At 31.7% G+C, this 13,899-nt stretch overlaps 1 protein-coding gene across 3 annotated transcripts in view; it reads left to right on the forward strand.

The window, feature by feature from the left end:
- The window catches only part of LOC101901404 (uncharacterized), a 30,079-nt gene extending 22,978 nt beyond the window's left edge, over positions 1-7,101 (forward strand). For 2 of the 3 annotated variants that reach the window (XM_005178845.4, XM_059128211.1), the window contains exons 4-10: positions 929-1,027; positions 2,806-2,905; positions 3,002-3,176; positions 4,328-4,533; positions 4,591-4,714; positions 5,859-5,960; positions 6,035-7,101. In XM_005178845.4, the coding sequence (XP_005178902.1) occupies positions 929-1,027; positions 2,806-2,905; positions 3,002-3,176; positions 4,328-4,533; positions 4,591-4,714; positions 5,859-5,960; positions 6,035-6,187 (959 nt within the window). In that variant the 3' untranslated portion in view covers positions 6,188-7,101. The remainder of the gene's footprint in view (positions 1-928; positions 1,028-2,805; positions 2,906-3,001; positions 3,177-4,327; positions 4,534-4,590; positions 4,715-5,858; positions 5,961-6,034) is intronic. The other variant, XM_005178846.4, reaches the window with a different exon arrangement.
- The last annotated feature ends 6,798 nt before the right edge of the window (positions 7,102-13,899 follow it).

Raw genomic sequence — 13,899 nt, forward strand, 5'->3', positions numbered from 1 at the left:
TCTATAGGAAATAATCCTTTTGGTTAAAAGAAAATACGTAATAATGCATTTAGATGAGAACATTTGGATTTTTTTTTTTTTTAATAAATGTTAGTTTAATTTTTTAATAAAGAGTATATAAGTCGTTTACATAGATACTTAATACACTATTGGTAATATATTCCATACTAAACGTGGAAAAATAACAAAAGACGTTACAAGCCTATTTATCTATTCACCAACCGCACTGATGAAGTTTCTTAATGCAAAAAATCTTCCTGTTTCGTCCCACCCACATGACACTCAAATTAAATGGAAAAAATTATCATTAAATCATTCTAAATATAGTAGTCTGCAAATAATAGCATACTAAATTACAAACTTCCGATAAAGTCATTTCATATTAACTTCCTGACAATCAATTACATTTTGGCAAACGTATATTTATCGTTTTCAATAAAACTGCAACACCAGAATTATTTATTAACATATGTACATGTGTGTGGCTGTATGTTTGCCGGTAGTTAGTGCTTAATTTTGAGTCATTCTGTCAGTACACACTTTTGTCTCTAGATTCTAAGCAATATTCATTGATTTTTTGCATTCCATTAGACTAAAAATCATTTGTGTTGTGTTTTGTTGAACACTTCATTCAGAGATTTTTTGATGTTCATTCAAAATCTTGTTGTCTGACTCATCTTTATGCAAATAACACAACAAATTAAATGTATTCAAGGTATTCGCACACCATCTTGTTTGCCGCCACTTTCACATTATCATTTTAAACGACATATAGTTAGTAATAAAAGTGAAGTGATGACAGTGGGAGAAATGTATTCATTTTTAGTAAATCTGTGTGAGATTTATTAAAATCAGATTAAAACCATCTATTATTCTCTTTTGAAACAATTGTACTCATTCCTTACCATTTTTTTACATTTTCTTTCAGGTATCGAACACTTGGTTGAACATCGGCTACTACGACACGATCCACAAGATGTTGCACATTTCCTTTACAAAGGTGAAGGTCTCAATAAAACGGCAATAGGTATGTATTTTTTTTATTATAAACAATATTATATCACACCACACACCTATTGGGTATTAATTTCAGAGTCTATTTACGACGTCATTGTTAGACAATTAACACCCTTTGTCGATAACGATGATGCATTCAATTACAATGAAAAAAAACCACAAGAAAAATTTAATTCTAAAGAAAAAAAAAAAAAAAAAACAACATCGAAACGAAATACCCATTTGTATAAAAGAAACAATAGATAGACATTCTTGGCAAATCAAATAAACAAATTAAGCGATACAAGGCCACTACGAAAAGCTATGTAAACAAAATACATCAAATAGAATTTACATAGAACTGAGGTACCTAAATTCAAACATATAAACAAAATAAACGAAAACAGAACAAAACAATCATGCAATTGAATATAACCTCTCATAAGAGATAAACCATTACAAACAGGACTTTGTAATGGAAGAAAAAGAAAATTTACGAACATTTTTAAAAGAGTTTATTGACCCTATCATTGTCGAAAGCCATACCACGCATTCATCTTATTATCTAAATTGAATTTCCCGATCGATTTTTAACTTGGTGGGAACCTGTATGCACAATTTGTTGGTGTATCATTAACATCGTGGGAGAAATATGTGGGACATATAACCGAATCTAAACCAATATCGACAAAAAGAGGTATTTCGGGTCTACATTGATGCCATGTGTCGAGTTGGTCACCTTTGGCACGAATTATGGCCTTCAAACGGCCAATAAAACCGTCACATGTTGCCCGAATGTTGCCCTGCGGTATTCTGGCCCATTCCCGTCCGGTGATCGACACTTTGGTATTTGCTTTCCAAAATACTCCAGACACAATAATCCAACGCATTGGTATCCGGAGATTTTGGTGGCCATTGTACTCTGGAAATGAAGCGAGGAACCTCATTTTGTAACCACTCTTGGGTGGCGCGTGGTGAGTGCGATGGTACTGAGTCCTGTTGGAATGTTTAAGGTCTGCGGCCAAAATGTATGCGTGCCCAAGGCATTAAAATACCCTCCAGGAAATTTTCGCGATATTATTCGGCATTTCTTCCGTCCACTTCCTTGACGTCGGGCTACCCTACCAGTATCGCATTTATTTATTTACATTATATCACGCTTGAATTTCATCACGAATAACTTTTTTTTGGATAATTCTCACCAAAATGCTTTTGTACGCTTGTAAAAAATATAATGAGCTGTCACTAGAACAATTTTAACAGCTGTCGGACGAGTGGCTTAAAAATGACATCAGTCTGAAGTTGGTTGCAGTTTTCTCATCTCACCCTGTATAGTGTATAATACGGCTATAATTAACAATAAAATATCAAATAGGATGAAACATATATAGGACTTATAGTTATATCTTCTTACTAAATCTTCAAGACTTCCACAACTAATACAACTCTGTGTAGAATATCCATCTTGTTGGAAGAGATATTACATATTTAGTGCACAGATAGTTATAGTAGTTCTAAATTATGCATGACAGCTATATCCAAATCTAAACCGATCATCATCCATTGGTTCGTCCTAGGACCAAATAAATAAACTGTGCGAAATGTTACCTTAAGTGGGTAAGAATTTGGGACCTGTACTTTGTTTACAAAAATACATGGACAGACAGACAAGCACACATAACAAAAAGACAAGCATACATAATAAATTCACATCACCCTCTATGAAAGTGGGGCGTAGAGTATTAAATCATACAAAGGCATTTATCAAATTTAATAAATCCCATTCCTTTTCTTCTTCTCTCCTTGCAGGTGATTATTTGGGAGAAAACAATGACTTTAACAAGGAAGTTTTAAAAGCTTTTGTGGCACTGCACGATTTTACAAATTTAATATTGGTTCAAGCTTTAAGGTAAACATTGACTACATTTTTATTTACTCAACCATTATCAATAAATATTCATATTTTATTTTCTCTTTTTTATTTCTTTTCATTAACGCTTTGCAGACAATTTTTATGGTCCTTTCGGCTGCCCGGTGAGGCGCAAAAAATTGATCGCATGATGGAATGCTTTGCCCAGCGTTATTGTCAACTAAACCCTGATATATTCACAAATACCGATACCTGTTATGTTTTAAGTTTTGCCATCATCATGTTAAATACATCGTTACACAATCCATCGGTATGTGTTTCTATAGAATATTAAGTATATTATGTCTCCACACTACACACTCCGTATATTCTCCATAACGTTAGAGATAGCTTTTTTTGAATTTGCAGTATATTTCTATGCAAAATATTAAAGAGGGGAAAAGAAGTATTTTCCTCTTGCATCTACATTTATTGAACAGCATAGCCTTGCTACTTTTAGCAAATGCCAATCGTGTTTCTCATTCTTCTGGTGCCATTAGTCCAAGGGCCTTTGTGCATGTATTTATTTTATGCTTTCTATGACAATCAGCGGTTGCCTAAATCGTTTATTTTTATCGCTGCCATTTTATGTATTTATAAATCAAAAAGAGATGTTTTGTATGCGAAAATTTGCATCATCAGTCCCTTGGCAGAATATTAAAAAATATATTTTCAAGAATTTCTAACTTTTTAACTTGTTATAAATGTAGATTTATCTTTTAAATAAAGTAACAGACAAAATTCCCACCATTTGCATTATAAAATAAACTATTTTGGATATTTAAGAGAGCTTGAGAGAGAAAATAATTACTGACGACAATTTTAGAATTTTAAGAGGGTCCTATGATAAAACTCATTGAGAGACGAAAGAAAATTTACAGTTCACAACTGTAAGAAAGTATGACAAAAAATGGAATAAATGATATTATTATTATTATATAATAAAAATATTCGGGGTACATAAAAGTTAGGGTCTACTTTACCCGTTAAATATTATGCGACGACCGTCCAAATTGATATACTTCTGGCCAGTCCTAAATTTTAACTCCATGTAAATTTCAGCGTCGATTGGTTCATGATTGTGGCCTTTAGAGCCATTTCAAAGTCAGGATTTTTTTAATTTTTTGTCCATTTCAACGCCTTAATATTTTGCAATCATCTTCAAAAACAATAGAGTTCTATTCTCACCCTAACCTCACCTTCATTTTATGTTGAGATAAAGATAATATCATAAAGATCAATTACAATTCTCCCAACATGCATATTAATGTTTGTTTCGGTGGCAGATTTCTTTATATCGTTTATGAGAATATATAGATATTGTTTATTAAAATATATGAGTGTAGTGTGGCGGTAAATAATATGGCATGTTTCGATAACTAAGTACTAATTCATCAAATATACTTCCATATTCCCCATTAGGTCAAAGACAAACCCACAGTTGAACAATTCATCTCAATGAATCGCGGTATCAACAACGGCGGTGATTTGCCACGAACCCTACTTGAATCTCTATACGAATCCATACGAACGGAACCGTTTAAAATACCCCAAGATGATGGTAATGATTTAATGCACACCTTCTTCAATCCCGACAAAGAGGGTTGGCTGTGGAAACAGGGTGGCAGGTAAGTGATTTCGAATTAATTGAAATTTAGTATTTGGAATGATATTAACCTTTTTAGTATGTTCTCCAGATACAAATCATGGAAGAGGCGATGGTTTATATTGAACGACAATTGTTTATATTATTTTGAATATACAACAGATAAAGAACCCAGGGGGATAATACCATTGGAAAATATATGTGTAAGTATGAGTATTTTGCAAAGGTGGTTTTGGCAGAATGTTAATTAGACACAATGTGTTTTAGTATTTGTTGGTGTTTTGGTATTTCGCTCTTCCCTTATTGCTTGCATTCCTCTAATTGTAGTCGTCCGTTCATCTAACATTTCAAATAATAAATTCAAATCCTCCTGATTCCAAGTGTATGGCAATACTAAATGTCATTCTAATATATCAGAAAAGTTTAAAAAATCGCAAATTTGCACAAGGAAGAAATATTTTATTTCCACAATCTACAAAACTTGTAGATTTTTCCCTTTTCGAGGTAAACACATTGTGATTTTAATACTCGTCGCCGGAAATGTGCAAATATTCCATTATACTTCAAACAACGCTACATCACGAGGTCTATAATTCTATAAATCAATCAAGTGTCCAGAATTTACTCTTGATTCGAAGTTTTAACATCCGCAATTATTTGTTATGATCGAAAGTCATTCTTATGTTTTTCTATACGTTTGTTATTCGATTTATGAACTTAGAATCTTTTTATGTGGTGTATATAATTTGTCTCTCCAAATTTTCTTAAATTTTAATCCAAGGTGTGGTAATCTGTCTAACTGCTAATTTACAAAGGAGAATGGCATATGGATTGGGGCGGTAGAAATAAAGTTAAATTAACCCCTTCTGTGGGTGTGGTGGAATACAACAAGACATAAGGAATTTGTAACTTTTATTATTATCAGTTTGTTGTTAACAAATTGTTATGACAGAAACTCTTCATATGCCACTGTGCATAATTTCTTGAAATTCTTTTATATAATCACTCAATTACATTTTGCCGGTCGTAAATAAGGTGGATACGCACTCATAGATCTCGTGTTTTGATTTGAAATTTGCATAAGACATTCCCTTATCATATGCGTGCCTTATTTTGGTTATCAAATTGGACTGACTTTTCGGATGGAATCAGTTCATCCCGTGAGAATGCACAAATGTGTATCTTATATTTTGTTACGTCATATCACAAATTGATCTCGGAAATCTTAACCTATCCAATCCGTTGCTCATATTAAATCCTTCTCTCCCGTTTGTTGGTTGAATTCGTAAGCATGGGACTTGATCCTCTTGGAACATATTTCTATAACCTCCATTGCTTTGATTACAGGTTCGAGAAATTCACGATCGCAGCAAACCCAACTGCTTTGAACTCTTTGCTACTGGTGGAGCAGAAATTATTAAAGCATGTAAGACTGATTCGGAAGGCAAGGTAAGTCATAAGCTTGAATTATTGTCTATAGCCCGGCAAATTAATATTCTACTTTTTTCTTTGCACACATTTAGGTTGTTGAAGGCAAGCATAGCGTTTATCGCATGTCTGCTGCCACCGAGGAAGATCAACAGGAATGGATTAAGCGGCTAACACAATCCATTAGTCATAATCCGTTCTATGATATTTTAGTACAAAGAAAGAAAAAAGCTTTAAGTAAAAGTTAGTATTAGCTTTACAACATTGCAATAGGAACACGAAGAACAACATTTAAAACAACATCAGTGGCATCCACAACTATTATATTAACCAAAAGAACAGTAACAAAAACACACCGAGCATACCACTGTCATTTTTCATTTTATTTCTACATCAACTTAAAGGTATCAGCTTTTTAGAGCGAAAACATTCAGCAAAAGGAACTCTTCGAAGCGAATTGAAAACAACAACAAAAACCAAGTGCAAAAAGAAAATATTATATAAACTTTAATATTAGTTTTATTATTTTTGTAGTATAGTTACATATGTGTAAATCCTTAATTTTATTGTAATTCTTTTTTTTTTTTTTTGGGATCTCATATGAATTTTGAATACCATTTCTCCAATGTACACGACACACGAAAAAAAAAAATCAAAAATACGCAAGAAACCACCTTATGTTAGCAAATGAAGCTGGAAAATTGTCATATTTTTATGTTGTAATTGTTTTTGTTTGTTTTTTTTTTCTCGTAAATAATTGAAATAACTTAATGTTTTGTTACAAAGCCTTACTTTACTTAAAGAAAAATATGTGTAATTGAATCGCACACATTTGTCTATTGTCTGAATTTATATTTTTCCATAATTATTAATTCAATTATACCGTTTTGTTCATATAAAATATTTCTCTTCCTTGCTTTAATTGTATTGTATTTGGTGTTACTATTATTTTTTCGTGTATTGAATTCAATGTCGTCCTTTATATAAATATTAAATATTATTTTCCACTATTGTTTAGCAATTAGTTTAAATTAAATTAATTGCCATTCTCTTTTTGATATTGTTATGTTCTTAAAAATATTCTTCGAACTTTAGAAAAGGTCTTTAGATAGAAATATTTCTCGTAAATAAAAAGAAAACCAATTTGTATTTAAAAAGATAATTGATTATTGATTTTTATTTGGCTTCGCATTTGACCTTCAGCGTATAAGATTTATGAGCTTATTTTTATTTATGTTTTCCAAGGAAACTTAAGTCTGTTGGTGAGTTTGATAACTACTTTGAAGTCATTTTAACTAATTAAGGTGTAATATTCGTTTCAACTTACCACCATAAAACATAATATTATGTAATTTAATGCGTTTTGTAGACATCAAACGCATGGTATTTTTGTGATTCTTATCAAGGATGTACCAATGCATACTCAATTCTTTATTTCTTTATTGTTGCTAAAAGCAACAATCTGGTATTACTGATCCCTTAATTTTATTTCATTTCAAATATTTATTGCATTCAAATTTGGATCCTTTTGTGTTTTTTACAGTATAAATTAAGGGCTTTCACTCTTTCATTATCAGGCATGTCACAAAATCCAGTCGTAATGGTTTGAAATCAATAAACGCAATACAGTAATGAACGCTATACTTCAAAAATACGCCGGAGGAATTTAAGAGATACTCCAAACCCCTTGTTCTACCCAAGTGCAGTGTAAGCATTTTAATTACAAGTATAGTTTTAAACTATAAATAAATTTCTGCGCTTGCCCCTAAATCATTATAACGTTATTCATATTTTGAAATACATGTTAAAATTCTTACATTTTTGCACAAAATGGAGGGTATACCATAGTATGGAGGGTATATTAAGTTTGTCATTCCGTTTGTACACCTCGAAATATACATTTTAGATTCCACAAAGTATATAAATTCTTGATCAGTATGAAATTCTATGTAGATTTAGTGATGTCCGTCCGTCTGTCCGTCTGTGGAAATCACTTTAGCTTCCGAACTAAATGAAGTAGGTTGATAAAATTTTACTCAAATGTATATTATGTATAGTACTTTTGGTATTGAAAATGGGCCATGTAGGTCCACGTTTTGGTATTGCACCCATATTACGGTACCTCCCGATGATCGATGCTTTTAGCGACATTATTCACCGGAATTGTTTCAAGTTTGGTACTTGAAGTTCGAAATGGATACTACAGCCTAAGACAGAAAATAGTCTCTGCAGGTCTACGTCTTCGTATAGACCCCATATAACGGTACCTCCCGATATTTCGTATTTTTATGATTTTAGTGGCATTATTCACCGGAATTGTTTCAAATTTGGTATTTGAAGTTTGTAATGGATACTACAGCCTATGACAGAAAATTGTCTGTGCAGGTCCACGTTTTGGTACAGCTCCCATATATTAGTACCTCCCTATATTCAGTATTTTGATGGTGCAGGTCCACGTCGTCGTATAGACCCTAATATGACGGCTTCATACGGAATTTCTTTTTTTGAAAATATCTAAACTCGTTCCAAATGTTGGAGGGTATCCAAAGTTCGGCGCGGCCGAACTTACATCTTTTACTTTTTTGAGTTTGTTTTTATCTTTGCCTCAATTTATTGCCAGATTGTTTATTTTTCCATTTTTTTGTTTTAAGAAAAAAATTAATAATGGAATAGTAGAAACAACTAAAATTTGCAAATTATTTAAAATTAAAAGATAAAAAAGACATTGGGGTGTATTTGTTATTACAACAACGTTTTTATCATTTTAAATTGTTTTGAGAGCGTTTAAAGAAGCAAGTTTAAAATAAAAATACAATTTCACTTCCAAAATCAAAAAAATATTTCAAACCAAAAACAAAAAAAAAATCGTTTTCTGAAGAAGCGTTCGGAACCCGTTCCTGTTACATGCCTGTATATCTGATATTTTTTAATTGTCACGTAGTTTAATGGGAATATGTTCAATATATCTATAAATTCCCAACACTCGACCTTCAAATACAATTCGATTCCAATTCTGGTGAAAGATTGAACCAGGTACTAAATTATTATTATTAGAGCATAAAAATTGAGTAATACCTCATTAAAGTATGTGATATCTTTTTAATTTCATTATTTCGTTGTCATCTGCTACGATTTTTTTCTAGATTCTGACATTTATAAAATTGTAAGCGTCGAAAACGTCAAAAGCCTGAGTACAAATTTTTGCATTCATTACGTAACAATGAACATTTTAGCACATTTTAGCTTAATTAAAAAGGGGAATGTCCATGAAATGTGATATTAGATTCCAGTTGTTTTGAATCAAAATTTTAATGTACGTTAATTAAAAATGCTCACATTTAATTTCATATCGACCTAAATTTATATTACAAACAATGTATCGTGTTCTATTACAGCAACATAAAGATATCCATTAACGTTTTATTAGAGGAAAATACGCAAAATCAACTCTTATCGTCATAGATACATTTAAGAGAAGTCTAAGTATTACTGCGATCTCATAACCCATTAGGCGATGAAGTGGATTTGCAGAAGATAGTGGATTCTATTTTTAATCTACCATTGAGATTATGAATTGAGTTTTCACCCATAATTCATAGTCTTCTTCCTCTTACAGTCTGAATTAATGCATAGTATAGCCCAAAACGATTGTAGTATAGTTTTGAGACGAGCTCAATGATTTGAAATTTGGAGAGAAAAATAAAACCAGATAGACACTATCTATCACAGACCATTTAGACCCGGTGATTTTGAGACATTTATAATAATATATTCAGTATGTTTGGCATTAAAAACGGTGTGGAACCATATAGCGCTACTTCTTGATATTCGATATTTTGAATGTTTTGACCACAATTTTAAACCAAATTATGTGTAACTTGTCATTTAAAGTTCTGAGTAGATATAATCTACTCATGCTAATACTTTTCAAGATTACTCCAGTATTTGGTATAGGCTCCATATTACTGTACCTCCAAAATGTCGGTATTTTCAAGGTTTCGACCACAATTTCAAACCCAAGGCATACAGAATCTCTCCCTGATAAGTTTTGTGAAGATTCATTTTAAAATTTCAAATTTTTTAGGATTTCTCCCTGCAAAATGTTGTGAAGATAGGTTCACTATTATATGTAAGTCATATTTGCTTCCCTATTTCAAATAGAGTTTTTTAACTTATTATTTAGTATTATTCACCGAATTTATTTAGTATTATTCACTAGTTAACCATTTTTTAAATAAAACAAAATCGGCAGGATTTTTTTGTTAATTATGAAAAATGTCATTCCATACCAAAATACAAAACTAAAATGTTAGGACCTTCTAGAACTATAGTATGGATGGTATATTAAATTTGTCATTCCGTTTGTAACACCTCGAAATATACATTTTAGACCCCACAAAGTATGTATATATATTCTTGATCAGCATAAAATTCTATGTCGACTTAGCGATGTCCGTCCGTCTATTCGTCTGTCCGTCTGTGGAAGCTTCCGAACGAAATGAAGTAGGTTGATAAAATTTTACTCAAATATATATTATGTCTGCAGGACTTCTGGTATGGAAAATGGGCCAAGTAGGTCCACGTTTTGGTATAGCCCCAATATAATGATACCTAACTATTTTGGTGATATAAGCGACATTATTCACTGGAAATGTTTCAAATTTGGTATTTGAAGTTCGTAATAGATACTACAGTCTAAGACGGAAAATTGTGTGTGCAGGTCCACGCCTTCGTATAGCCCGTAGTGGATACTACAGCCTATGACCGAAAACTGTCCTTGCAGGTCCACGTCTTCGTATAGCACCCATATGACGGTACCTACCGATATTTAGTGTTTTGATGATTTAAGCGACTAAATTCACCGGAATTGTTTCAAATTTGATATTTGAAGTTCGTAATGAATACTATAGCCTATGACAGAAAGTTGTCTGTGCAGGTCCATATAATGGTACCTGTCCCATATAATGGTACCTCCGTATATTCGATTTTTTTTTTCAAGTTTAGCACTCGAATAATGTAATGGTTTATGGCAAAATTTGCCTATGCAGGTCCGCGACGTCGTATACACCCCAATATAACGGCTACATTCGGTATTTTTAAGATTTTAACAGAATTTTTTATTTTTTTTGAAAATTGCCAAATTTGTTCCAAATTGTGGAGGGTATTCAAAGTTTGGCTTGTTTTAATTCTATATACTTTTCGGATATGGCGAAAATATGGCCATATTTTCAGTTAATTTTCAAAATATTATAAAATACTTGTAACTACCTATAGTCGATATATCCATTTTAAAATAAAATTATCTATTTTAAAATTATTCACCCGTCTGTGCGACGGAAGGATTATCAATGAAAAATATGAAGAACAGCTATTTTGTGTCAGTTTCAACAATTAGTGGTACCGTTGACCAGAAAAAATGTATATAAATGGTTAAATGATTTATTCTGATAATTTGCATAGGTATTACCATACATATTTTGTAAAGTGGTAGAAGATACATGCTCATACGTATAGAGGGAAGCACAATATCTTCTTGAATGTGTTTCATTAAATCAATAATTGTTTTTTTTTTTTCTTTTGCTATTAGAACAGGAATGTCTTATACACAAAATGGTTTAAAATAAACCTTTGACACAAACTTCATAGATCCTTTTTAATTTCCTAAATCACAAATTCAAATTTAAACAAACTCAGTTAAATGCAATCAAATATTTCGAAGTACCTAAATTAAGGTATACTATTACATATGGGTCATACAAAAGCAGCGTTCGAAAATAAACAGTACACATAGTGTACTGTACCGGTACAGTATCACTAAAAAAATTAGCGGTAGTGTACCGACACACTACCACTAAATAAATTCAGCTTTTATTTTCATAATATTGAATTGCATTAGTAATTTTTGCATTATCAAAAATATCAAACATCTAACTTTTCTCACAAATCGTAAACAACACAACGGTACATTATTTTTTAATGTTCCGCCATGTGGTACACTACGATTTTTTAGTGCTCCGACTGCGGAACACTACGTTTTTCAGTGCTCCGACTGCAGAACACTACGTTTTCCAGTGCTCCGACTGCGGTACAGTACATATTTTCAGTTCAGTTCAATATAGGTCCATAATGGGCCATTTCTTAACAATATCCTTATTCTAATACTGGAAATGGTTGACCAAAGAGGATAAGTCTGCAGCCACATTTTCAACAGATTTCAACTCGTTTCAAATTGTTTATAACATTTCGCAAATGCTCTTCTATATGTTGATTGCATCGTAATTGCTTTGTATTTTAGTTGCTATAATATGATATTTTCATGGACAACTATTGACACATATGTATATGTTTTTAATAAAAAAAGATACAGACACTAAAATAATTTTTAAAAATTTATTTCATATCCCCCTTTTGATAAAATTGCAAAACATTGTAGATTAAATATTCGCAATATTTGTTCTTACCTTTCAACAATTTAATTCATTTCAAAATTTGTAAGTTATTCATTTAGGAACTTTTTTTGGAAGACGATTGTAAGCGATTTTCTTAGAGAAATTTCAATAAAATGTAAACTTTCTTATGTTCATATAAAATTTCAAAATAGATTATTGTATGGATTCGAATACTATTGAGTCAAGTTATTCTGCTGCTATATGTTGTTGTTTCCTTGTTGTAAGGGAGACTATTTTGGGGGACCGATTTTACCCGTGTAGAAATGTAAAGAAATTACGAAAAATTGTACGCTTTCTATTGGTTATAGTGAATATAGATGATAGATTCGAAAGCCGTTGGAAATTTGCAATATTATTTTGAATTACTGTGAAGAAGCATGCAGTCATTTGCTAAAAACTAATATGCTTATTAAGAAAATATAAATATTTGTGGCATAAGTATGTAGGATGGATGAATGTGAGCATATTGCACACCAAAACCATATTCAGAATAACTAGAAATTCAATAATTTACCTAGTGAAAAATAGATAAGTTAGGCACTAAAACCACAATATTTATATGCTAAATACAATAGAATATATCAAAAACATATAGAAAATAGATAAATGTTTATTCATAATCATAAAGTACTTTTACAATATCGAGGAATAAACCAAACAGACAGACCAGTGTATTGTGTTGGGTTTTTACATTATTTGTAATATTTTTAACATTTCAGCTGTATTATATTAAAAAGTTTCATTTTAGTAGATAAATAAAATAGTAATATAAAAATGTATAATATTGAAATAAATTGTGAAATATCATTAAAAATAAATTTGATTTACGAAAATAATATTTACAATTTTTATGAAAACTTGTTTTACTTTTTTCTTCAAAAACTATGGAGAACACTAAAACAACCGAAAGTAAAAGGGCTTGAATTCTACACAAAAAGTGTAGGGGAAATATTGTTATCAGTTTAAGTCAAAACTAAATCGGCTCACGACGAGTTCATATCCATTCAGATAAAGACACAACATATATACAGGGTGAGATAAAAAATTGCAATAAAGTCAAACCCCATCATTTTTACATTTTTTTTTAATTTATTGAATGAAAGCAAAAATGTCGGAAATAGCATCAAATTTTAGAATATGTTTAGATTTGTTCGAATTTGTCACCTTTGTCACGAATTATGGCCTTCAAACCGCATTTATTCTGATGCCGCGTTCGATTAATACGAGCGAAGAGCGACCATCGGTTGTTATGGCGGCCCACACCATCAACATGGCCGGCGCTTGAGTTCTGGTGGCCACCCGAAGGTGCACATTTTCAGCTGACCTCTTTGGCAAGTAAACACGATCATTTTGGTTGCTTACAAACTGCTGGACAACGAATGTTTTCTCATCGGAGAAAGCCAAATACGGCCGCCCACCACTTTCGGCCAAGCGAAGCAACTCTTAAGCTCTTTTGAGTCTATTTCCTTTCTGTTGCGGTGTAAGTTCTTGCTCTTTTTGGAATTTCAATC

This window comes from Musca domestica, unplaced genomic scaffold (assembly GCF_030504385.1).
Source record: "Musca domestica strain aabys unplaced genomic scaffold, Musca_domestica.polishedcontigs.V.1.1 5, whole genome shotgun sequence".
Lineage (NCBI taxonomy): Eukaryota > Metazoa > Arthropoda > Insecta > Diptera > Muscidae > Musca > Musca domestica.